Source organism: Carassius gibelio, chromosome A2 (assembly GCF_023724105.1).
Source record: "Carassius gibelio isolate Cgi1373 ecotype wild population from Czech Republic chromosome A2, carGib1.2-hapl.c, whole genome shotgun sequence".
Taxonomy (NCBI): Eukaryota; Metazoa; Chordata; class Actinopteri; order Cypriniformes; family Cyprinidae; genus Carassius; species Carassius gibelio.
The window spans coordinates 18,025,144-18,051,703 of NC_068372.1; the positions used below are offsets into that span (position 1 = coordinate 18,025,144).

Genomic DNA, 26,560 nt, shown 5'->3' on the forward strand with positions numbered 1-26,560 from the left:
CCATTTGATAAACTATAACCTCTGGGTTGATTTACCCCAAACAGGCATACCATGAGTATGTCGGTTCCAAAACACCTGAGAAGAGTTAGCTTAATCAACCTCTGACTGGTTACCCAGAGTTAATGCGCGTGCACGGTGCATGTATAAAGACATTTTCAATGGATCGCCGATTTCACGAGTCACCATGGAAACTCAAAGCGAAAAAAAGAGAGCGGCGTATTTCACAGAGGCGGAGTTGGAAGTTTTAATGCATGCTTATGAGGAGTTTAAGCCAATAATATTAAAAAGAAGCAATACAGCTGCATCGGCTAAAGCAAGAGAGTTGGCTTGGCAAAAAATAACGGACAGAGTAAATGCGTGAGTGTATTAAATTACAAATTTGGTATTGGCTCCCGTTTTATTGAAATGCAAAATAATGAAGTATGACTTATACATACTTTTGAATATGTTAAATCACTATGAAAGCATTTACTTTTCCTGCCATTTTATTTCTTTAGCTTGAAATAATAATGTATATTTCTTATTTAATAAGGTGTAATCCTTCTGGAGCCACAAGAACTTTAAGCCAAGTCAAAATGAAACACAAAAACATTCTGCAAAAAGGTAATATTTGATTACACAATTACTGAACTATTATTATAACAGGATTTAGTATATTCATTCTGTCATGCAGCTAACAGAAAAAAGACTGAAGCCCGTCTAACTGGCGGGGGGCCACCACCACCTCCCCTCACCCCATCTGAGGAGCTGGCTCTGTCCCTTAATAAAGGGCGACCAGTGGTTGCTGGCATTCCAGGGGGCAGTTCATCACACATACTATGCACCACAAGTGATGGTGAAAAAAGGGTGAAATGTAAGTTTACCTCTATGATTTGTTTTCATTTTTTATCCTGATAAATTACTATCTCTGTCACTTAAAGGCTTTTTGAACAAGATTAATTTATGTAGGCTTATTTTATTTAACTGCATATGATGTATTATTTTCTTTGATAATATTGAGAATTTAACGGGTTGTGTGTTCTTATAGATACTGATGGACGGATTGTATTATTGGACTCTCCAGAAAGAACACAGTCTGTCACAGTTGTAAGTGATTTGTTGTCAGGTACTTTTAGGGTTTTTTTTTTTTTTTTTTTTTGCCAAATAATGTATACTTGAATATTTGTCTTGTAGGATGAAGATGATGATGACGATGAAGAGACCACATCTGCTGTGACAGAAGTGGACAATGCTGGTAGATCCACTGAGGTATGATGCATACCATTATGATGTATGGCCCCTTTTTGCATTAGAGTAACAAACTGTCATTGTCCTTTCATAGTACATACCTAGGGATTTGCCCACAGATGAGGGTCCTTCAGCCTCAGCACACAATCTAAGCAGGGTAAGAATTTGTGTCCATGTGTCCATATTTTAATTTTATTGTCTGACCAAACAATCTAATTTATTACATTTTTCCACCTTAGTTGCCAGCAAAGGAGCTGTATAAGGTCCATCTTCAAAAACAAATAAGAAAAAGTGACATGGAGATGGACCTTATACAGCTTCAAATGGAAGAGAAAAGGCTCCTCATTAAAAAAGCAGCATTTGAAATAGAATTACTTGAGAATCGCCTTAAGGTGAGAACTTGTCTGAATATTAATCTGTTGCATGTTAAAAGTGGTCTGTCTGTCTCTATCTATCTATCTATCTAGCTATCTATCTATCTGTATGTATGTATGTATGTATGTATGTGTAAAGCAATATATAAAAAAAAACATTTTAATGAATTTTACTTTTATTGTTTTTCAGGAAATGAAGAAATAAACTGCCTGGCAGACCAGTGCAAAAAAAACTAATAAAAGTAATTTTGACAAATCCTGTCTCTCAAAAGTCTTCCGTCTCTGTTGGCCTCTAAAATCTGTCGGTGTTCCTCTGGGCCATCTTCCTCAATACAAGGAGGGTGGCTCTCTCCTCTTATAGTGGCAATATTGTGAAGCACAACACAAGCCACAATAATGTCGCATGCCCTCTCTGGACTAACCCGGAGCCCACGCAGACACTGAAACCGAGATTTGAGGATCCCTATAGTCATCTCCACCTTGGCCCGTGTTCGGCTGTGAGCCAGGTTAAACCGTGTCTGTGGTCCAGGCTCAGGTTCAGGGTAGGGTGTCATTAAATAGGGCAGACAAGGGTATCCTCTGTCCCCCAGCAAGTAACCATTGTACTGTCCTGTAATGATTGAAGTGTACAACACAAATATAGTAAAAACGAAAAAACAAAAATTGTATAAAGCAAATCATACCCTGCTGAAATGTCTGGCATAATGATGACTCGCGGAAAATTCTGGCATCATGCACAGATCCTGGCCATTTTGCCTCGACATTGGTGATGATTTGGGTTGCCTCACATATTACCTATAGTTAGTGGAAAAAGTAATGACTTTGATGATTTTAAGAAGGGGAAAAAATTAAGTTGTTACCTGCACATTGATACTATGAATAGATTTCCTATTAACATAGTCTCCCTCATTTATTGATGGAGCTTTAATAGGAATGTGAGTGCCATCAATGCACCCAATTACATTTGGAAACCCTGAAACAGAAAGTTTTGGAAGTATGAAGTGTGTGCATAAGGAATACATGTATAGATATTAATAATATGACTAAATATTAAATATGCGTCATATATTTTACTACAAAGGACAAACCTGCCACTCTGTGGAATTCGTCTTTAATAACAAGCAGAGGTTTATGGCCAGGGAACTGTACAAACGTGGGTAACAACTGTTTAAGTGCCAGACACACTGTACGAACGGCTCTACACACAGTTGCCTTTCCCACATGCTCTGAATCGCCCACACTGTACAAAAAATGCCCAGACGCAAAAAACCTAAGTGCTATGCACAGAATGTTTTCTGTGCTAAGCGCAGAGCCGCGGTTTGTCACATTTGCGATATGCGGTTTTAAAAGACGTGTTAAATAAACTAATGAATCTTTGGAAAAACGATAACGCTCTTTTAAATATTCATTAGGGTAAGCAAACACATCAATACGCGGTCTTATAACCCTCTCCCGATGAAAAAAACCTCGTATAATTTGTGCTTCAACGTCCACAGGATCCTCGTCAAAAGGGCACGCCATGCTCACCAACCTTCTGAAACGAAGTTACACTGAAACATAACCTGCTCTCGAACAGGTTATCTTCAGAGAGTCAGTTGCTATGGTTACATACATACCCAGAAAGTGACCTCTGTTTTTGGAACCGAACGTTGAGGTTATCCACGAACTTACCCTTATACATACCCAGGTATGTCACATAACCTGCTTTTTGGAATACCCCCCTGGAGTACATAAATGTGAACTGATTAAGTTGAATTATAATACAAAACAAATTAATATATGAATTATGAAGCAACATTATAATAATTATTTATATATTTATTATTGTTATTATTTTAAATGAAGTAGACTAGAGGCATAGACTGCTTATGATAAAGTCCGACGTCAGTGCTTTGCTGAATAAAGGATAAATTGGATACACCTGCTGGCTGCCATTTGATTGCGTGGATCGCTGAAAACAAGCATAACTTATAAATCTGAAGTGAAAAACTTTATTGCCAGAGTTAGTTGCTCTCGCTTTATACACATTTAAGTCCACTTTGTCACTTTCACATCTGAGGTTAGTGGGTTTTTTTTTTTTGCTGTTGTAATATAAAATGTGCTAATAGAATGCCTGTCCTTTCTTTTCCTTTATTGGTATTGTTTGTTTGGTCTAATATATCGTGGTTTTGAGCGTGGAACGTTTGTTTTACAGTATTGCGGTGTTTTGTATCCTGTGCTGTCTTCGTCTCCTCACAGGAAATGGAAGGTAATCTTCTCAGCCCATGACTTTGTTTCTAGCGTTATGCTCTATTGTTTGAACGACCGGGATACTGAATAACTACACCCAGGCAAATGCTAATTATGTAGCCTATAATGATCTGGCAAATGCAACTTTGTTTTGTTTTTGTTTTTAGGCATAAACAACACTTCACAATCAATGGGAGTTGGGCAACCTCACCATCCAGTAAACCACACCAGGCCCTTTTTCTATGTTCAGCCACCATCTCAACCTTATTATATGTATCAATGGCCCATGAATCCATATGGCCACTATGGCTTTCCAGGGCCATGTAAGTTCAGTCTTTTGAGGCAGTGATTACTGTTGACTATCAGTTAATTTATCACAACCATTTTTTTTTTCTCTTTGTTCCAGCTTTGCAATTCGGCCGACCGTATGTGGCCCCTTATCAGTTTATGCAGTATCCTGGGTATGTGATCCCACATGCACCCATGCAGCCTATTGATTACAGAAGAATCAACCCCCACTTCCCCTCCGTTGCATCCTACGATTTGCGTGTCCGCCACCACTATCAACATGCAGGGACGCATCGGGAGACTGCCTGTTCTGAGGTCCAAACTGATCCTAGTGATTCAGTCAACAAACTGCTAGACAAAATTGAGAGTCTGAAGGCCAGTGAACAAGGTGGTGACAAGGGGCTTAACTCTGTGGTCTCCTCTACCCCTGATGTAGTACAAGGAGATAAACTGACCTGTTTAAATGAAGACTCTAAATTAGAGCTCACCTCTCAGGAAGGCAAGGAGGATCAGGTCACAAGGCCCACAACCTACAGCGACTCTGCGTATGATGCTGAATCTAGCCAAGGTAGACTGGATGAATGTATGCTATCAGATGTGCTACCCCTTGACAGTTCCTCTGTCCATGAGAAAGAGGATGCCAATGTGGATAATGAGCAACAAAGTGTTCCTGATGAAACATGCTGCCAAAATGAAAAGTCAACAACCAATGCAACTGGCAATGTGTTCTGTAGTGGTGTCAAAGACCCTGCTGATCCAACAGAGGACCTCGATTTGGAGAAACCAGGTGATGAGCTGGTACAGAATATTGCATCTACTGATGCTGATGTTATGGAGCCTCTCATAAAGCTCTCTGAAGAGTTTGACCTGTCATATCAAATCCTTCGCTTGCCATGCAATAAGACAACAACTGGCCTTAGTCTTGAACGCACGATTGACCCACTTGTTTACTTTGATTCTCCATCTATGCTGTTGCCTCCACAAAACTATCTGTCCTCAATTGGCAGTGCATATTCCTACAGCTACTACCCTCCCGTGACCCAAGAACGCCAGAGTGTTCTGAGTCCGTCCATAGATGAGCTCTCTTCCAGAGATGAAATGTTCTCCACTGATGTGGAGGATCTTGATCTCATTCCGGGGCATGTGTATGTTGGTGGTGGTAAGCTGGCTGAAACCACTGACGTTCCTGTTAGCTCCAGAAAAGAGCTCCTGAGTGTGGACAAAACTTGCCCTGTCTGCCAGAAAATGTGTGTGTGCTGCGGCTCAAGCTTGCAGGATGAAGTAGGAATGTGCAAAGTGGCTGAACACAGCCATCTTGAGAGAGATGAGGCGTCCGATCAAGACTGTGAGTATGACCTCGACGCAGATGTGCGGAGTAACTGTGAATCTCCGAGAATACCGAAGAGGAAGAGTTGCAGTAGGCATGCCCTTCCCTCTTGTGGCCATCACTGTGCCAAACACCGGCACAGGAAGCTGCTGTGTGAAGGCCAAGAGAGCTGTGGTCTACATGAGCAGGCTCATGTGCATCCCAAAGGAGAGTGCTTTGAGGAGTGTGGCTCTCTGGCTAAAGCAGATAAGAGAATTCAAAAGGGTGCCTTGTGCAGGCCTTGTATTGGTAAGGGTGATATAAAAAATAATAATAATTTGAATTTGCACTTTAATGCTGTCACAAGGTGGTCTAATCATGCAAAAATATTTTTAGAACGAAAATGGAGAGAGGGTGTTGTCTCCGACCAAGAGAACTGGGTGAGCTATGGTGCCAAACCAAGATCTTGGAGGCAAGTTAGTGGACCTCAGGATCAAGGTAGGGTTGATTTGGTTTTTACCTACTTGGATGTCTAAAATTGTTCAATGCAAGTGTCTAGTATGTCTTTTACACTGTGTTCTTTTTTTATTTGTAAAGGGAGAACTCCTTTGAGAAGGCCGACTTGTAAGACAGTCCACCAACAAAGGCCACGAAGTGAATATGATGAGACCCAATTTACCTACTGCCAGAGAGGCAGAGGTGAGTTTAGGGGTTTAATCCGGTCACATCGTTTTTTTTTTTTTTTTTTTTTTTTAGTAACTAGTGTTTATTTGTGCAACTTTGTCCCATCAGGTGCTTTGAAGAAAAGGGGCACAAGATACTAAACCACAATGCACTGCTGTGATACTTAAATGTATTACCTGAAACTTGTGTAAAATGCACCTCACTATGAATGTACACATGGACACTGTTCTTGACTGTATGTAACTAAAGTATGACGTGATGTACACCTTGCTGCATTTCCAGTGCTCAAGTTAACTTTTTTTCTATTTTGGGTGCGCCGCATTCATCTTAATATTATACAGAAACTACTCTCACTGGACCAGGCCTTGACCTCTGCTTAGAAGGCCTTTTTCTCATGTGGCTTGATCTTGGAGGTGTGGATCTTGTCTGGTGTGTAAGGGCTCAGAGTTTTGGCGTGGCCCACTGCGACCAGTTTCAAATGTTGGGCACTAGAGATGCAGCTGGTTTAAGGGGTGATGTGGAAAAAAAAGAAAAAAGGATGAGAAATAAAGTGGACAATTTGGCAGTTTGACCACTCTTAGTCCAAATGTGTCTTTTGTTTTTATTACCGTGCTATTTTTTTATACATCGGTGTAATGCTGACATGCAGAAAACTCCACCTAGCTGTACAGTGTTATTGTGTCATTAAAGTCTTGACATTGCACTTGACCAGTGTCCAGTACGTGTTATTTATTTAAAATAAAACTCTGCCATGTGCATTTGTTTGCTGTTGTCCATGTTTTTCATTTTCAAGGGCCAGCTCATTAGTATGGACTAGTCATGATTCCAGCTTCTCTGGTGAATTTAAACCTTAAACACTAGTTTAATGCTTGTTCTGCCTTTTGCCCAAATATACTAAAGCATGGTGCTTTTTTGCAAGTTCTAATTTTTAAAAGTTCTCCTTGAGGGCAATGCTAAGACCAAATGACCATATTTGTACTTGCAGAAGTTACACAGACTATTAAATCGGAGTCTAAAAAAAAGGTAACGTATTAGCCCAAATGTCACAGGCTTCTCAGATTCTCCATCTGATTTTATTTTTCTGCAATACGTTATGTCACTTTGAATGACAGCTTTGACATTCAAAAAGTCAGTTTGAGGGCTTCCTCCTAAATTTAATCTGATTTTGCCCAGAGGCATGATATAGAAATGGATAAACAACTTGTCATGCAATACTGTTCTACAATGTAAAAGTTTACTTCTAACAACACTGAGCATTTTCATTAGTTCCCAATAGTCTATCCCTTTCAAGATCTACTTTAATACTATAAATCCTACTTTAAGAATCACTTAAAGGCACTGTGTTTTTTTTTTGTTGCCACTAGCTATAGAGGACTTATTCAAAACCGAAGTTTGTTGATGCCGTGACCGAGTGTGGAATCATGGGAGTTGTCGTCTTCATCCCCACAGCCAACGCAGTCCGATGGGACTCGGGCAGAAATCATGTTCATGGATGAGCTAATGATTTATTAACATAGAAGGAAGCCATGCCACTGAACGAGCTCGACACAGGGGCCGAAATCACAACCTCCGAAGGAAGCATTTTTCAGTTTTCGGATGCAACCAAAATGGACACAGTGCATGGCTGCATTCGAAACCTCTAAAATGCTGCCTTCGGAGCCCAGACAGCAAGCAGTTTTGGCCGAGATCTGGCCCACATTTAACCCGCATGAAATCCATGTGGGCCAGATGTGGGCCGGATCTGGGCCGAAACTGCTTGCTGTCTGGGAGGCAGCATTCCAAGGCAGGAAGGCATCCAAAACCAAATTCTGCTTTATTTACTGTCTCCGGAGGCACCATATTCTGATTGAATTTTAAAGGCAGCATAGATGTATTGCTGCCTTTGATATCCGACAATCCTGTGTGTTCTATTCCATGACTGTTGAGCCAAAAAATAAAGATGGCATCTGAAAGTTGCGTTTGGTGGACAGTTGTGTGTAAATGTATATTTCTGACTAACTTTTTGCCCTTTTGATATTATTTCTAGCAAGAAATCAGTATTATAGTAATTAAGTATTAGTTTAGTTATCACCGAAATTTGTTTTATTTTGTTGTAGATCATTAAACCGTTAAGCTGCCTCGCAGAGGTGTCATGGCCATTCAAAGTTTCTGAGCCAAGTGGATTTTAAATGCAGCTTCCAAAGGATAGAAAAGAGATAACTTGCCTTATAACCAATCACACACGATTCTGTTGAGATTATGAATGCAATTGCCAATCAGAGAGGTTCAGATGAGTCATTGCTGAAACCCTGTGTTTTGTTCACTTGCTTGCTGACTGAACTATATGCATAAGAATGTAAGTAAGGTATTAATTTCACAGTGTAAACAGCTTCAATGATTTAAATGGGATTTTTTTAAATGAGAGTGCCTGAACTCTGGCTAGACTGAAGTGAAAATGTTCTTTGATAATGTAAGTGTACTTTGCTCTTTGTAAAATGAAAATGTTACAGTAACTTATTAAATATTTTTTATGTTATTACATTTTATTTGATTAAATTCCCATTAAATACAAAGCCAGACACATTAAACAAATATTTTATGGCATAACACACATATACTTAAGTAAAAAGTTGGGTTTTTATGTGTAGTTAATAGCACACTATTGCTCTGCTTTGCCCATAACCAATTATAGATCAAATAACAATCTAGTGCAAATCACATTTACTTACACATGTTTGAAAAGCAATATATTTCCTGATAGTTCACATGTTTAGAAATCAAATAAGAAAGAATAAAATAAAATAAAACATATATCAGTTATACAGTAAATGGATGCAGTGTCACGTGACAATCATGACGTGATATTTGAATTAAATAAAAATAACTTAAATATTTTGCCTTTAACCTTTATACGTTTATAAAAAGATCCTTAAAAAACAAAGGAAAGATTTAATTTTTTTGTATGTTTACTTAAATTGAGGACTGTTATTGAAAAGATTGTTGTGCATATTGTTCAAGGCAAGTAGCCTACGTATTTGTTTTTAAACAAATGTAACAAAATGTAATCCGCCTCAAACAACTAAACTATCAGACCTGTTTAGACTTGATTAGCTCTGGTTAAGGGGCGTGGCAATATGATTAGCGGGCTTCTCTATTGGCTGTTGTCTTCGCAGAGGTCGCTCGCTATTGGCTGCGCTGTGGTTGTAGCAGAGAGCGTTTACAGTACAGTACTACAGCCTTTGAAGAAGGCAGAGTGAAGTATGATAGATGAGACTGCTCTGCATGCGATGTCCTGTGTTTGCATAGACGAAAACACCTTTCGATATGCAAGGTGAGTTTCCCCCCACTCTTTTCAAAGAGAGGGCTAAAACTACTTGGCTTTCCTATACGTGCACTCGCATTAAATTTGTTCTGAGATTTTATCCCTTGTTAAACAATAACAGAGTTGACATCAAACAAAATCTGTTTGTTTGGATCAGTGTAGTTCCACTGCATCGATGCACATTTGCTGCATTACGTTTCAACCGCGGTTTGTTCTGAGCGTGTTTAACTTTTATTGGAGCACATTGTCTGTCAAAGCAAGTTTAGCCTCTAGCAGCCCATCAAGTTTTGCATTGTGTTTTATTTTATTTGGTTGTATTATGCATCAGTGCAGTACGGAAGGAACCTGCTCTTTTACACTGCAGCAGGGTTATTTTGGGCAGTTTCTGTCTCTGTTCCGGCTGATGTCTTGTTTTTATTGTTTAGAGACGTTGAAATGGCCGCGTGTCAAACCACAGCTAGCTGCCTAACTAGGCGGCATTTCTGGGTGACATAGGCTCGCTGGATGCCCAGAAATGTGAGCAGGTTGCTAGGTTTTGAGACACCGCCAACTTGAACTATTGTAAATACGCCTGTTTCTGAAAACAGACGTGCCCTGATAATGCCTGTACATGTCGCGCAGTCCAAAATATCTGGGTTATCTTTATATTTCCCAAACTTCAGCACACAGAGTCTGTTTATATGTCATTCAACTTCAACCGAAATTGGTTGTTTGACTTTACTGTGTCCCTGTGTCTTCATTAGTACATTCCACTGGTATTATCTTGCATTATCTCATCTCAGTGGTTTGCTATCAGACACTGCTTGATCCACTCAGCATTCGAGTTTCCTGTTCTCTATATATTTGGTTTCTTATTAACATGGGTTTGTGTTGGTGATCGGCATGTACTTTAATCAGTCTAAGAGTTCTGTTCATTTGACACCCGTTTGTTAAGACAGGATTTTAGTACAAAGTTAAACACTTATCTGCTCCCTGTCACAAACACTCAACTCCCTGCTCAACTGAAGTTCAGTGTGTTTTGATTCAAAAATAAACACAGAGGAAAATCTGTGTGACTTTGCCGCATAAATTACGTGTCACACTGGGATGTTTCACATTTCTGCATTGTTTGCGCAGGTTAACGCTGGAGGTGGCAAGCTGTAATGCCAACATCCCACAGGCGTCTTATGTTGCATGAAAAAAGGCATCAAAAAGTAAAGGCCAAGGGCATGCATGAATGACGCCCCTCCCCACCTGCTCAAGTCAGCGCATTACCCTTGAGAAATGTCTCACGGCCTTAATATTTTTTTCATTTCCCCTCCTTTCATTTCCCCTCTTTCTGACAAATCCCCTGAATCAGCTGCATCCATCAGGTTGATGCTAGCACACAGCTGACGGTTTGGTATCTGCTTGTTTCATTGTCTTAGTTTTCAAGACGTTGGACTTAAGATTGACCCTCAGTGAAGCGTCCACCATGGGATTCATGTTTCTTTAAAGATATAATCGTAAAGGCATAGTTTCACATTTGATAATATTTTATGTGGGGCACATCTAGTGTGCCATTCCCATTGTATTTCTTTAGTCATACTCTTAATCCTCTATTGTTTTAAAGTAAATGTAAAAAGGCAAATATTTCCAGTTTGTGTTGAAAATATGTCAGGTTAAACTAAAGCTAGCTTGCTCAGTGTAAAATGAGATCCTGATGCCAGTACAGAAGTGAGAACTCAAAGGACATGTTCACAAGGGTACACCTTCTCAAGTATTTCATATGATTTAGAAAATGTGCCCACAGGATGTTTAATAGATTGGCACATTTTCTCCCCTGTGTGCCGAAGGAAATTATGCTGTGTGAAATTGAGCTGGAATGGTTTTCATGGTTACTGAAATACGAAGCACCTGAATTCTCTATAACAGTGATCTGGATTGGTAGCATTCAAATTTGTTTCATTTTTGCTGCACTTTTTTTTAATGACACCAATTTGAAGAGCATGAAATAATCACGGACTTCAAATGATGAACTGGGATCATTTAGCCAAAAGGTTTTGGTAAATGAAAAGTATTCATGTCTGTAAGTCTCTAAAGCCTTCTACGTAATGCGTTTTGATTGGAAGTCCCAAAGAGAAAGGAAATATTTCCACTTCTCTGTCACAAGATAATGTGTACCTAATAACGCATAAGCCCTCGGGGGCGTCCGTGCATTCATGCCACAATAGCAGGCTTAATTGCATTATTAATTATTTTTCCCCTCAAGGGATGAAGTGGAATTATATGTATATGAGCAATTACTTACATCGTATAAACCTTTGAACTTGAAAGAGACGAACACGATGTGATAACTTTTGTTTTGCATGTCATGGTCACATGAGCAGTTAGAAGTGTAACAACAGGAAGTCTGGTGTGAAGTTTATGCTGAAAACGTGACCACAAGTCTTTTAACTTTAAATTAGTCACTTGGTAAGTGTTCATTCTTTTCTCAGGTGATTGACGTGTAGTACCGGCACACTTCATTTCACCTTGAATACTCATCCCTTAGTGACAAGCATTGAGCCAAGCAATTAAAATGCATATTAGCCGTACAGTACCTGAAGGAAACAAATGCCCCCAAATAAATTTTAGATGAGGCCAGGAAATATTTTTAAGCTCTGAATTGGTTATGGTCAGAAGGAGGCATGAGTGCTGGAGGGGGTTTTGAACTCCCATTCACTGGTCAGCTTCATGCATGCAAATATTCATGTGTCATGCAGGTTTTTAGAAATTGTGCCTAAGGGCTCAAGTAAACTAGGTCACATTTTGCTCTTGCTTGTAAGAGGAAGTTTTCCATCTAGTGAAAACTCGTATAAACACTCTAAGTGGATTACACTGCCCATTGAGTAGAACAGCTTTTTTTTGGCAATGATACAAAAAACCCTGATAACAAAGTTACATTGATAACAGAAACCATAATACTAATGCATTTAATTTATATAGTGTGGTTTGAAACATTAAATTCCATGATGTTATAATATTTAACCATATAAGTGAAGACAAAACTAACATAGGACCCAGATCAGAAGTCAAGAGAGGAGTATTAGATGTGTCACTGGGCGAGGTGTCACCTCATCATGTGTTTAGGAATAATTCATCATGCGCAGATTGGGAGATGCACAAAGTGATAAGTATTTCTCATGTTACATTAACTTGTATGTATCATACAGCAAATATTTATCCATTTATCCAATATTGTTTCCAGCTAAAATATTTCAAAAAATTCTGTATGTAGGTTGCTGACAGTGCAGATTTTTCAAACCGAAAATGTTGAACCAGAAAATGTGCTTAAATGGGCAGAAAGTACATTTCCAATTTTGAAATACAATTTGAGAAAATGCTAAATGTGTTTTTAAAATATGCTCTTTGTAAAATATAAATGCATTTAAACAAAGTATGGCCATGCATGTTTGGCTTAAGAATAAATTCATTATTAAATCTCTGAAAAATGTAGCTGTGGTGGAAAGTGTCTGATGCATTTGGAGACTGTGTATTATTAGAAAATAATAAAAATGATTTCACTTTTCAGACATGCTGTCTTCCTGATTGGTTTATGAAATGTGAAAAATGTATATCAAAATTATGTTAGAATGGTATTTTCATTAGTAAATATTGTTTACATTTATGATCATATTTTTTTTATTTCACAAAATGTTCATTGCATTATCCCCAATGAATTTACCTCTTGATATGATACAGTTTAACAGTAAAATGGGACAAGTTTATTTATTTATTTATTTATAGACATACTCTGTGGCCTTCTATTTTAAAATCTAAAATTTTAATCATGAAATATTATTAGGCATTTTAGTTTCACCTCTAATATCTCTTCATTTAGGGCACAACTTAAAAACGGGCACATTTAACCTCATTCTCCCTACTTTAGGAATGGATTCATTTTAGGGCAGTTAAAGTACTATTTCTTTTGTTCTTTATTATCATGTATTGTTAGATGGGGAAGGATATTCCTGTAGACTGCTTTTATTTCCAGCTGTGCTCATTGAATGTTTTGAAACCCTGCTTGGATCTGTGCTAAACCCATGGTAAGAATCACTTCGTGAAGCGATCAAGTCATTTCACATAATCAAAGAATTAATCACAGATAATTAACTAATTAAGATGTTTTGTTTTTAGTTCACACACACGATTTAACCTCAGCGTTCTTCACCGTGTCGGTCCTAATCCCTGCTGATTTGTTTACTTATCCAGGGCGTCTACATCGAAGTCAAGCCTGACGAGAATTTCGATCCAGCTCACAGCTAGCGCATGATAAATTAACCCCTCTGCTTGCATGTGTATGTGCCAAAGCTTTTCTCCTTTATTAAATCCTCGACAGTCTGTTTTTATGCAACATATTTGTCTCGCTTCCGCAGGAAGAGCTAGATGTGGATTAAAGCACTGACGACCAGATCAACACTGAGTGTTTGACGGAGAAGTGTATTGGCCAAACAAACCAGCAAGGATACCTTCATCGAAGCAACCGAGAAGCCACATTTTAAGGACGATGGACACCTTGTCCCAGAGCTCCAGGCTTGAGTGCCAAATCTGTTTCAACTACTTCAGCCAATGGCGCCGTCCCAAACTCCTGCACTGCCAGCATACCTGCTGCTCCGTGTGTCTGAGCCAGATGAGGCTCAGCCAGAGAGAGCTCCGCTGTCCTTGGTGTCGTTGTGTGACGCAGATCCCCGGCGGCCTTTCGGTCTCACATCTTCCAGATGACCCGGAAGTACTTTCAGTTATCGGTCTGTCTCACTCCTCCGAATACTCTCCCATCTTTATACACTTACCCAATAGCAGTTGCTACCTGCTGCCTGTCAATTTGGACACAGATGGGGCGTTACTTCCTGGAGAACCGGCATGCCGATTTGTTCCTAAAAGCATTGGGGTGTTAAACATCTCTGATGGCAGGAGCCTTGTGCTGGGAGATGACACGGGTGAGGAGGGGACGGAGGAGGTGGCAGTTAAGACCACAGCATGGACAGGAGTTTGCACTGTACTACTTGTGGCATTCATTTTGATTTTTCTGCTCGGTATCGTGTTGCATAACATGTCCTGTGTCTCCAAACGCTTCACTATTATTTCCTGTGGATGAGACCGATTAATCAATTTCAATTGTAAAGGACCTACCAATATGGCTCAATCTCTTAAGTGATTTCAGATGTGATTGTGATTAGGTACATCACATACCTATGGTGATTATATACTGTAGATGAGCAGAAGGGAATGAAAGAAGTCAAGGGCACAATCTATGCAATCTGTGGTATTTCAAAAGCCTATGAAAGCCCTGGTTCATTCATTCTTAGGGAATGTGTTCAATTAATGTGCAGAAATGTCATTAAAGAGGTATTCTTTAGCTGTATTGACTCCATGTATTTGCATGTCTTGTACCTGAGGGAAATTAACTTGGTCTCTAATACTACAGTAGAGTTGTGCGTTATTGAGTTGTGCAGTTTGTGACTGAAAAATAAAATGTAGAAATGAAATTACATATTACTACGTAGCTGCACTGCCTTTAAATAATGTTCATTGCTGTGTGTATTTGATTGGTGTATGTTTTATGGTGTTTCAACTAAGCAGTTTCTTTACATTTTTGACTTTGCCTTGGATTAAATGAGAGAAAACATCAGTCTCAGATTGATTTGTTTGACTATTTATACTTCATTCAAAACAGATGAATATTTATATGATAAGAAAGAACCTTTTGACTCCTCTATATGCTGCTTAAGAAGCTGCACAAATACAGTACTGTTCATCACTTGGGCCAAATATTATTATTATATTAAAAGTTAATACTTTTATTCAGCAGTGAAGACTTTTACATTGATACAAAAGGGGAAAAAATCTAAGACATTTTATTTTAAAATTTTTATTCATTAAAGAATCCTGCCTGAAAAAAAGAGAATATAGTGTCCACAAAAATGCAGTTTCCAACACTGATAAGAAAGTTTTTTTTTTTTTTTTTTTTTTGAGCACCTGAGCAGTATTAGAATGATTGAATGAATTCTGAAGGATCATGTGACAGTGAAGACTGGAGTAATGACTGCTGAAAATTCAACCTAGCCATCAAAGGAATAAAGTACATTTAAAAATAGATTAAGAAAGAAAACCGTTATTGTAAATTATAATAAAATTACATAATATTCCAGTTTTTACTATCAAATAAATGCAGCCTTGAGCTTAAGCAACTTTTTTTCCAGAATCTTAAAAAATCTTACTGGCCCCAAATTTGTTAATGGTAGTATGAATCACAGATGCATTTTCCCCAGACATAATGAATGATGTTATCAGCAACTTGTTGGACATTAAGTTAAATTAGATTCCTCTCATAATAAATAGTTTTATGTTACTGTTTTAAGCCTAAATCAATAGTATTGATTCATGTATAATATCTAAGCAAAGTCCCTTTAAGTGTTTTCTATATAATCTTCGATCTAAGTAATAATACTTTCCTGAATACCACATTTGATATCGAAATGTGAGATGAGCTCTGGCCCAGTGAGGCTCACCCATCTGCATCAAAAGCTGTCAACACCACCCATCACACTTGATTGATGACAGTATTTGTTTTTTTTTGTTTTTTTTACAAATATTTTTGTTCTTCGAATGCTATAAAAAAGAGCATGTATCTCTGTTGTATGCATTTTATTGTTTCATATTGTGATGTGGATTTATACTGGATTTATATAATTTACAGGTTGAAAGTCGAGTCGATGTCGACTAGTCATTGATGACATCATAAATGAACAAATAAGCCTGAACCTTGAGCTGAGACTCACACATTTTGTGCCCAGTGCTGCCCTGCTATGCTTTTAAATTTTGCTATGCTTTTTTTTTTGCTATGCATTCTGCTATGCTTTTAAATTTTGATAGGCCAAGTAAGATTATGAATAGGCCTGATATGATCTGATTTGATGACACATGATATGATATAAAATACAAATATCTTGTTACAAATGACAAGCAAATGACAGTGCTGACATTGCACATGTTTTACTCTTAATAAACAGGTTTGACTGATTCAGCTACACTCTTTTATCACAGGTGCATAAACTCAAGCGTACTGTCATGCTGTCAAATATTTACAGAACACACTGTATCTTTTCTGTTCCAGCATGCCTGTGATGATGATGTTCCAAAACAATAAAATAAATGATCGGTGTTATTATAATTTTTTTTTAAATGTGCATTTATAACACTATTCTTATACTTTGTGTACTTTTACTCTGGAATAGCAAAAAATAGTCATTTAGCTTCAGTGGTGTTTCTAATGCAGCAGAAGAAGATATGACAGTTGAAATTGAGAAATTGAGACAAAAGTCATAATTATGACATCAAAAGTAGAAATGATGACCATACTACCATAGACATTCACCCGACTACATTTAATTCCACATTTAAAACTCAGAGATGTGAAAAAGCTACATTCAGGAAAGTGCACTGGTAATGTTCTGCCAGAACATTATCCATTAATTTTACAGACATTTCTGTTAACTCGAAAATATAATGTAATGCAGTGCAAATTCAAAATACAGGTAAAACACCTACTAAAAAATATATATATCTTTTTTTTTCAGTGTACTTTAAAGACTTTGATTGCACATATAGTGGAAGGGCTTTGTTTGGGATGAAACATCTGCTAAATAAATAAATAAATGTGTGTATGTAGAAGAGTGACAGCTGTTAACAGCAGCAAAAAAAGGAATAACTTCTTATTCATCGCATTGCTTTGAAAATTAAATGTTTCATATGAAAATATGTTTGTTTTTTTAGCATGTTATTTTGTGAGTAGATGCATATACAATTGCCAAAAGAGCACACCTCATTTACCTTGGCCTGTATGTCAACATGCTACAGAACTGCATGCATTTGCTGAAATCATGCAAAGTGCCAGGCAGTACTGTACATGATTGATGGTGTTGTCCACATGTCATTTTCTCTTCAAACTTGAGTAAATCACCTATCCAAAGGGGCCTTTAACAGGCCATTAACACACACCACTGACACAATCCATCTTCTCAGTCACACACCCTTACAAATCCCTTTAATGCTCTGTGCAAGGATGCTGTCATCTGCTTTTGATATATATATTTGGGAAATATACGGATACAAAATTTTGTTAGGACAAAGAGTTTGGGATAAGAAGGGTTAAAAAATCATCTGTTCTGACTGATTTTCAATCTTAACTGTCACTTGTGGGCTAGAAGACAAATTTATCCCAGCTGACTGCTTGTGCTGCAATAAGAAACCTAAATTCAGAGGGACCTGCATGCTATATCATTTTTTTTTTTTTTTTTTTTACTAATGGAGCTTGCACAGCAGGTGGTATACAAATAAATAAATGTGTAAAATCACTCTCACATAAAATTCCTTTTGTGCAGGACAAAGAGCGAAGCATGAAAACCAACAAGCTACAAACAAATTCAGACATACGGAGACCAAAAATGTGATTGATTTGTGCACTGAAAAAGTTTATTTTATTTTTTTGATGTTAGCACGAATATTTGTGACTTCTACAGTGTTCAGTCTCTCACAATCACATAATTAAGTTATCAATTTAGTAGCCCCGACCATTAGAAGATCATACCAGCAGGAGGCACTAGTACACTGCAAAACAAATGAGCAGAAATCCCGATTTCTTCTCCTTCAAAATGCACTTTATTTGTTGATCTTGATAGAGAGCAGGTGCCATTTAGTCACGTTATAAGGAATGACTCATCTCTAAGCAGCATGTTGGTTTAATGAAAATCAGCATGTGACCATCTATTCCCTTTGGTCAATGTGGCTCCACTAATATGTCTTTCAAACCTCATTTATAACTTAATTCATTAGTCAAAAGCTACAGGATTTGTAAAGGAGATCACATATAGCACACTTCGCCTAGATGAAGAATAAATTATTAATAATTGCTAATTATTTTGCTCATAAATGCCATGTATATGTACTGGTAACTGGATTCAGATGTAAGAAGAAAGAAGGCTATAAATAAATAAATATTTATCCTGTGATTATTATAAGAAAGATTTTCACAGTTCACAGCCCAGACGAACGATTTCATCTATTAGAAAGTCCACGTCCTCCCTCTGAGTGGCTGGGTTGGAGAAAACACAACGGAAGAAATTCACTTTGTCTTCCAGAGGTTGATAGCCAATCATTGTGAATCCTTCCTCCATCATCTTCGTCTTGATTTTCGGAGCCACCTGTGGGAATTCATAATGCCTTCCTGAATTTACTGGTTAATTATGAAATGAAACGGCTTAATTTCTTGACTTACCATATGAAGTTCTCTGTCTCGCTCTGGGCTTGGAAGAATGCTTTGCAGTCGTTTTGGGAGATACCAAAAGCAGACATTACTGTGTTCAGGCTGAAATGATATGTGAAACATATGAAATCATAAAACAATGATTTATATCATGCATGGGGAACCAAAAATTTACCATGAGCTCTAACAACTGTTGGAATAATTCAGCAATTTTCATCTTAAAATATGCTGAAAATGCACAGAAACATGGCAATTACCTTTCCTTTGAAGACCAACTGAAAGTCTGTTCTTCTCTTCAGCTTGTAGTAAAGATACTCTGCATTTTCCAGGCAGTGGTTGATCTGTGCTTCAAAACCCTCAGAACCCTGTAAAGAATGTATTTAATATTTGCTCTCTCGATAAGAAAATGCAAAAGAGAAAAAAAATTCAATAAAGAGAAATAAACATTTTAAAAGTAGATGAAACCAAAGGCTCACTCACAGAAAAGAATAATAGAATATTGTTACATCAAAGAATAAATCAAATATGTTGTAGTTTCTTCTTCTTCCTTTTTAATAACTGGGGTACAATTCCTACTTTTCAATTCTGGATATTAAACTATTTCAAACAATATTTTGCCTCCACCTCTTTCTTCTTCACTTCTCCACAAAAATAACTACATAAATGTGTGTTTTCCATCTGGGAGCTCTCTCATTTTCCAGATCAGATTTCTGATGGTGGTTGAAAGCACATTTAGTTTGAATAAGGACACTGTCTGTCAGACCTTTGCCTTCCACATGAGCCACAGTTTGAAGACGTCTACGTGCCGTCCACACTGAATGCTTTTGTCCCCAGTGTCGTAGGACACATCATAGTGCTTGTCAGGTTGGAAGAGATACTCTGCACACAGCTGATTACATTCCTGCAGGAGGCCCTGAAAACAACACATAGCCTTAACATAGCCTAGGTTTTCAATAGCTCCTCAAGAATCAATGCCGCCTGTTGTGATGTGTATGACATTTCTGGTTTGTCCTGAGCAGTAAAGCTGCCCACTGTTCTTGACAAAACCTAGATTCCAGATGTGTCTGTCTTGCATGCTTTGCAGTCTGCATCATTTGCGTTCAGATACTGATTTTGAGATCTGTGAACTTTGTCATGCGGGAAAATTGAGGGAAAAATCCAACCATCACAAAAGGCTCACATTACCGACACTGAGGCACGATATTAGCCATCAAAGGCATGTGCTTTTGAACAAAAACATTTTTTGTAAATTCACCTATATATATGTTAAGTAAATTTATGTTAATCAGCTTCTTCAGAGCAGTAAAACTCACAAAAGTATATATTTTTTCCTACATGGTTTTTTATATCTCCTTATTCTCAGCTCACCTTCCTCTTCACTAGAATGGTTGAGCATTGCAGTGGGACGCCCATCATCTTGTGTGGGTTCCAGGTCACAGAATGGGCTCTGGATGAATGCATATGAATAAAACGATGATGTTAGATGTTGTAATAATCCCAATTTAAAATACACATTGAAAATATAAAATGATTTCTGAAATGGAGATGAAAGCGGAGGTGGAATCCATTAGACACAAAGTTTGTATCAATTTGATGTATTCTAGAAGCAAGGCTGTAATTGCAGGTTCTGACCAACCATCAGTACAAAATAAAGGAAAGTAAGAAAGTGTTTAGGCTGACAGTTCAATGTCGATGTTCAGAGTCAATGTCCATGTGCTTTCACCACACTCCGAGCTTCGAGCTAAAATTGTAGAGAAATTACGTGAAGTATTCTGCAGAACACCAAATGTAATGGCAATGAAGGCGACACTTTGTGTTGATTTAGAGAAAATGAAACAGAGGGATGTTAAAGAAGCATTCAGAGAACTGGCTGCTGACATTTAATGTAGATGAAGCAGTCCTTGTATTAGCCAACAAGATTTAAAAGGAACATGAGAGTCCAACAAGGTAGCATGTAAAAAAGGATATTTGGCCATTTTATCAATAGAGACAGGGGATCAGAAAATGTTACAAGCCTTGCAAACAGTCACCCTATTATTTTCATATGGCACACAGCAAATTTACAAGTGTCAATGAATCTCAGATAGAGGCAACTGATTTCTTTTGGAGTTTGACATTGCTTTTGCTTAAAGCATTACATCACAAAACCTTGATATGTGCACTCCTAACAGTTAAATGGACTGAATGTTGCTATGTTTCCCAGTTAACAATTACGCGTTTAGTGGAGGCTTTTATCCAAGCAAAGCACTGCACTCAAGCTATAAATTTTATCACTTAATGATTTTCCAGTGAATCAAACCGATGACCTTTGCGTTGCTTGTGCCATTGAGTAACAGGAATGAATTATACAATCATAATGATTGATTTAGGTTACCTTTCAATTCCTTGCAGTTTCACACAATGTTTGTTGGACAGAAGCAAGCCTCCACCCCAAGCAGCCTAAATCAGATGAGAATATTAAAGCACTGCCTCATTTTGACTACATTAAATAAAATGTACATAATAAGATAACATGCATTACATCCACATGCATCCATAGGCCATGGTGTTCACAGATGTCTGCAATTTCATTCAGAGGGTCAAAGGCTCCGTAGACTGTGGTTCCTGCCGTTGCGTTGACATAGAATGGCACCAGACCCTATAGACAGCAAACAGGGATTTGCTAAATGTTGTAGACACAAGATATCATACACTGAAAAAAGTAGGCATAGAAAACGTTTTACTCAGAAATTGCCAGTAAATTTCATAATGAATTACAAAGACACAGCAAATAACACATTTAATTAAACATGACATTTTGAAATAGAAAGACCGAAACAGAAATTATTGTTAAATATATTCCAATAATCTTTTTAAAGTTTATTTTATTTTATGTTTAATTCAGTGTTACTTACTGTCTCTTAGTAAATGTTTACAATTTCTGTGTGAAATTTCTTAAGTCACATGAGCAAAATTATTGTTGACCTGAATATCAGGTGTGCAAGGTCCTAGCTGCTGGGATTTAGTCTATTTTTTCCCCTTCATTTTTTAATGTGTGCACTGCAGAAATTTAATTTCATTGGCAGTTAATTTAATATGCAATAGCTGTACCAACCCTTCAAGAAAATCTTAATAGCTCTACCAACCCTTCAAGAAAATCTTAAGAAAAGCATAAAAATGTCCTATTAATAAACATTTATTATACTGCAGGATATATTTATAATAAACAAACTTTTTGGCTACAGTAGATAAACCCCTCACTTTGCATGTTATAGCTTACCCCTTAAAGTGGTAGAACTTGCATTTATTTTAAAGGAATCAGTAGGTGATGCAACTATCTCCCAGTAACCCAGTTCCCACATTGTGTATACAGTATACTGTTGTTGCCAATAATGAAAACACATAGAGATAGAAGTGAAATAAAGTCACAATTGTTTCCAAGCGCTCACTGAAGGACTGATATGATACATTTCTACTGATCTGATGAGTTTGGCTGAGAAGGCAATCTGAATACAGAGTGCTATAGAACTTAAACAGGATAGTGAAATATTTAATTTTGACAGGAATTAAAACAAGGCTGTGATTAATAGAAGTACAGTACGTTCAATGGACTGTGCTGTTGTTTAACAACATAATGATTTTTTCTGGGGAAAACAATCAAAACAAAATAAAACGAAAACTCCATAAAACAGTTTAGAAAATTGTTAGTTGGAAAAATTAGGGCTTTCATGCAGTGTCAATAGTCTTGTTTGCTTCATGTTAAATTCAGTATGTCGTCTAACCTGACTAAGGTCTGTTATATGAAATGTTGCATGTTATATGGAGTTCTTATCCGTAAATGGTACAGGAACCAGAAAACAAACTTATAAATATAAATATAAAATACAAATACAAATAAAAATATTCAGCTCAAAGTCAGCTCACTTGACCAACCTTAGACTTTGCAGTCTCGATGCTGGAGTTCAGTTCTGATGAGATCATCTTACCCCTCACAGAGAGAAACCAAAAAGTTGTATTATTCTTGCTAAACTGGACACCTTGCACATTATGAACCTATGATTCCATCCACCAATCTAACCTTTCATCACATCTGACGACTATAACGTTTTCAGAGCCGATGCCGAGAACTGCTGCAGACTTCTTGATTGAATAATGACACTAATAAGGAAAACGTATGTTAAACATGCACAGGCAAACTGCTTACATGATCTGACCTTTTGCTTTACCATAACAAGAAATATTTAAATTAACGTCAGTTTATCAGCACTTTGCTGTGCTGTGACACGTAACGTCTGACCTCCCAATCAGCGGGTGAGGAGGTAATAGCTGAAATGTGTTGAGCTATGTGTCTCATTGAGTAAGTGGAACTGCCACAGCATGCCCGCTGAGAGTGGAGGAAACAATAATGAGATTATGTACGTGCGCAGAGGTGAACAGTGCCAGGCGAGGTATGGCAGACATCCCTTGGGTCTTCACCACCGGAAAGAGATGGAACCTAGCCAACAACACACTGTACAGATTGGACATGGTGCCTCCTGCAGAGAAAGCCATTAGCTGTTTAATGAAATACTAATGATAGCAAAGTTCCAATGTTCATTTTCAAAACACAAATATAAATGCGTCCTGTATTTTTGTGCTTTCAGCTTGTTACCAGGACAAAATATTCCATCTCCATCTTCCTCTGGCCATCCAATAATTGAATGCATTTTTCTCAGAACTACTTCTTCCATGAGTATGAAGACTGGGGATATTTCATAAGTGAACCTGTAAAAAGAGAAGAACTTAGACTCATATATGCTCTAAAGAGCCGTAAAAGAAATCGGGCATAATGGGAACTGTGACAAACGCTGCTTTCAGTCAGGTTGGAAAATGAAATAGAATAGAATAGAATAGAATCTTAGAATAGATTTTTTTTGACCTCATGCTTTATAATAAAAATGTCATAAATGTCATGACTTCCCCAATCATTTAGTCCACTTACAACATACTGAAAGCTCACATTCAGATCTGCCTCAATCCAGTCAACATATGTTTGTCCAGGTGTATCTCACAATGTGGCAGAAAGGATCTGTACTTTAACATACATAACTCATTGTTTTTGTACTATTGTTTAATAGCTTCTTATTTAAGCTTGATATTAGAAGTATAATTTCCCAAGAACTAGCAGCTAAAAAAACCTACATGTTACACTGTTTAAGAGTTTGGTTTTGATAAAAGTTTATATATATATATATATATATATATATATATATATATATATATATATATATATATATATATATATATATATATATATATATATATATATATATATATATATATATATATATATATGGTCCCACTTTATATTAGGTGGCCTTAACTACTATGTACTTACATAAAAAATAAGTACAATGTACTTATTGTGTTCATATTGTATTGTAAAACACTTTTGCTGCTATTGAGGTGGGATAGGGGTAAGGTTAGGGTGAGGATTGGAGGTATGGGTAAGTTTAAGGGTGGGTTAAGGTGTAAAGTATGGGTCAATAGTGTAATTATAAATGTAATTACAGAAATTAAATACACATGTAATTACATGTAGTTTTTTTAAATATAAGTACAATGTAAAAACATGTATGTACACAATAAGTACATTGTACTAATCATTAATTAAAATGTAAGTACATAGTAGTTAAGGCCACTTAATATAAAGTGGGTCCATATATATATATATAAGTTTCATCCCTATACCTTATTTACAATTTCATCCATGGACACCCCTCACATTTATTTTCTGTTCATCTATAATTATAATATGAATGCTGAAGAAATTAAACTCCTGCCTTACATGTTTGTATTTGCTGTGGACGTCAACCATTCTCCTGCAAGACCAATGATGTCAAGTCCAGTTGACAGCTGGTTGAAAAATCTCGGGTGACCTGGCAACATTAAAGGGCAGCTTTAACAAAAAGCTCCACTACACACAACTGTGACTTGTGTTAGTTTGCATGTTCTAACCTGTTTTAACCCCATATTTAAGCGTGTCTCTGCAGTCCACCAGCAGCTGCTCTAGGTTATCTGGCTGGTCAGGGAGCTCTAGGCTGAATCCCTCCAGACCTTCCTTAAGCTGGTGAGGATAGTGGAAATCTAGAACTTTTGAGCTGCGTTTGAGGGATTTATTGATGTAGTCCAGCAAGATGTTCACCAGCTCCTGCAGGAAGTGCTTGGTGGCTTCCTCTCCATCCTCAGCAGGGAACAGATCTGAACAAACACAAAATGCACGCCATTCTTACAAATGTTTTGTGATTCAGGTCCAGTATGAACACTATGTATTGGCTACAATATCCAGAGCCGCTGCAACACAGTTCTGTGGTTTAATTTGCGTTTTCCACTTGAAAACTGTAAAACGCTTGCAAGTGTTGCTTATGAAAATAATTTGAATGCATCATATTGAATGACAATATTTACTTTGTGTAAGTAATTGTAACTGAATTAAAAATGAGTCTCTTGAAAGCATTATTTAATTTAGATTAATAATACATTTACAAAATTTTTTGGAAACACTTTTATCCAAAACGGCTTAGTGTGCAATTTATACATTATAGCAATTCATTTCATTGGAACAATATTTGAATAGATAATTGAATGTCAGACAATGCTATTTCCACAAGCTTTCTCTACGTTTGAGCATGTTCACTCAAAACATTCATTACATTTGGTATTAAACTGAAAAGAGCAAAATATCCCACAATGCTGGGCTCTATTTCTTTTCAGAAATATTTTCTATTACCATTGTTGTACTGCGGGAAATAAGCTCAGACATTTCAACACCCTTTCATCTGATTATTTGCTGTACCTTTGCTGTGGATGCAGCTGAAGTCATGGGCTACGCGCCCACTATCATATTTCAGGCCGTCATCGGTGTTTCCTAAAGAACCCGTGTCTTGTTTGCTCTTGTCTAAATGCTGCCTGTCAGCTTGTGTTAACTCCATAATGTCTCCTGGAGACCTGCACACACATCAACATACAAACTCAAAATCCCGCAGGCACAGAGACCACCTGCTATTTTACTCTCAGGTATTTCAGTTTCTGTTGTGTTTGTTATTTTTTAAATATTTCTTTTTAGCTTTATTTTCATTTCAGTTTTAGTTTCTCTAATTTCACTAATTCATTTTCAACTTTTTTTTCTGAAAATTTTCAAAAAATGTCTAAATTCCTTTGAAATGTTTTATTTTATTTTTACATCTAATATTTGGTGTTTCATTTATTTCAACCAACAAAAACAACTTTTAATAGGTTTAGTTAACAATAATAACACTGACAGATGCACACAAACACAACTTCAGAAATGACACCATTCAATTAGAAAACCAAAACGAAATGGTTTAATCTCAGCACACTGTGATTAGCCATTATTACGTTAACAAAAATAACTGCATATAATTATTCGGAAATTTTACAGAATGGCAAAAACGAAAATAATGAATGGGTTTCTAACATGTTATAATGAAAACACAACATTAGGTCAAAGTAGTTTACCTTCTCATTGAGGCATCCACTCTTGTAGACTGTTAATATCTAGAGTCTGTGTCAAATGGCTGAGAGTTCTAAAAGCCCCAGCCTCTGCCCCAGGTTTGAAAATCAACCAACCCTCAGTCAAACTGGGTGTGGTCATAGTGCATGGCTTTCCTTCCCTGTAGAAGCAATGCTTTTACATAAAGATAGAAACGCCCATGGCCTCATCACCTTTTAAGACCCTGTCTCTTCTTTTGTTAATTGATATGAATGTGTTCATGCTCTGCAGTGCCTTCACACTGACAGACGCCTATAGGCACGAAAAAAAAAAAAAAAAAAAAAAACAGGTTTATGTGAAGATGGCCATATCTTGAGGCATTCAGTCAACAGAAGCTTCACTTTTCAAGGCCAAAATT

At 37.3% G+C, this 26,560-nt stretch overlaps 4 protein-coding genes and 1 long non-coding RNA gene across 7 annotated transcripts; 3 read left to right on the forward strand and 2 right to left on the reverse strand.

Annotated features, from left to right (window-relative positions):
• The first annotated feature begins 139 nt into the window (after positions 1–139).
• Positions 140–1,642, forward strand: LOC127940020 (uncharacterized). Its single transcript, XM_052536138.1, has 8 exons — positions 140–357; positions 533–603; positions 674–853; positions 1,028–1,086; positions 1,174–1,248; positions 1,322–1,384; positions 1,467–1,580; positions 1,625–1,642. Exons 1-8 carry the CDS (start codon positions 140–142, stop codon positions 1,640–1,642), a joined length of 798 nt encoding a protein of 265 aa, XP_052392098.1.
• Positions 1,643–1,759: 117 nt separating this feature from the next.
• On the reverse strand, positions 1,760–3,321 carry LOC128029344 (uncharacterized). The gene is made up of 2 exons (XR_008187364.1): positions 2,285–3,321; positions 1,760–2,211 (listed from the first exon to the last, which is right to left on the reverse strand). It is a non-coding gene; the product is annotated as an uncharacterized LOC128029344 (long non-coding RNA).
• A 182-nt stretch (positions 3,322–3,503) lies between these two features.
• LOC128029336 (bucky ball) lies at positions 3,504–6,816 on the forward strand. The gene is made up of 7 exons (XM_052617087.1): positions 3,504–3,660; positions 3,796–3,849; positions 3,998–4,153; positions 4,237–5,733; positions 5,821–5,922; positions 6,022–6,123; positions 6,217–6,816. The coding sequence occupies exons 2-7, from the start codon at positions 3,843–3,845 to the stop codon at positions 6,246–6,248; spliced, it is 1,896 nt and encodes a 631-aa protein (XP_052473047.1). The 5' UTR covers positions 3,504–3,660; positions 3,796–3,842; the 3' UTR covers positions 6,249–6,816.
• A 2,466-nt stretch (positions 6,817–9,282) lies between these two features.
• On the forward strand, positions 9,283–15,038 carry LOC128029350 (E3 ubiquitin-protein ligase rnf152). 3 transcript variants are annotated; one of them, XM_052617111.1, is made up of 4 exons: positions 9,350–9,418; positions 13,365–13,455; positions 13,622–13,707; positions 13,786–15,038. In XM_052617111.1, the coding sequence occupies exon 4, from the start codon at positions 13,917–13,919 to the stop codon at positions 14,502–14,504; it is 588 nt and encodes a 195-aa protein (XP_052473071.1). In that variant the 5' UTR covers positions 9,350–9,418; positions 13,365–13,455; positions 13,622–13,707; positions 13,786–13,916; the 3' UTR covers positions 14,505–15,038. The 3 variants fall into 3 exon arrangements, with proteins under 3 accessions (XP_052473072.1, XP_052473069.1, XP_052473071.1); XM_052617112.1 differs by lacking the exon at positions 13,365–13,455 and having other exon boundaries at positions 9,283–9,418; XM_052617109.1 differs by lacking the exons at positions 13,365–13,455; positions 13,622–13,707 and having other exon boundaries at positions 9,285–9,418.
• Positions 15,039–17,852: 2,814 nt separating this feature from the next.
• Positions 17,853–26,250, reverse strand: gad3 (glutamate decarboxylase 3). The gene is made up of 15 exons (XM_052617122.1): positions 26,169–26,250; positions 25,486–25,637; positions 24,648–24,890; positions 24,478–24,568; positions 23,302–23,414; positions 23,070–23,185; positions 22,729–22,808; positions 22,584–22,638; positions 21,193–21,309; positions 21,046–21,110; positions 20,040–20,118; positions 19,435–19,584; positions 18,929–19,036; positions 18,684–18,773; positions 17,853–18,609 (listed from the first exon to the last, which is right to left on the reverse strand). The coding sequence occupies exons 1-15, from the start codon at positions 26,174–26,176 to the stop codon at positions 18,436–18,438; spliced, it is 1,641 nt and encodes a 546-aa protein (XP_052473082.1). The 5' UTR covers positions 26,177–26,250; the 3' UTR covers positions 17,853–18,435.
• Positions 26,251–26,560: the final 310 nt, after the last annotated feature.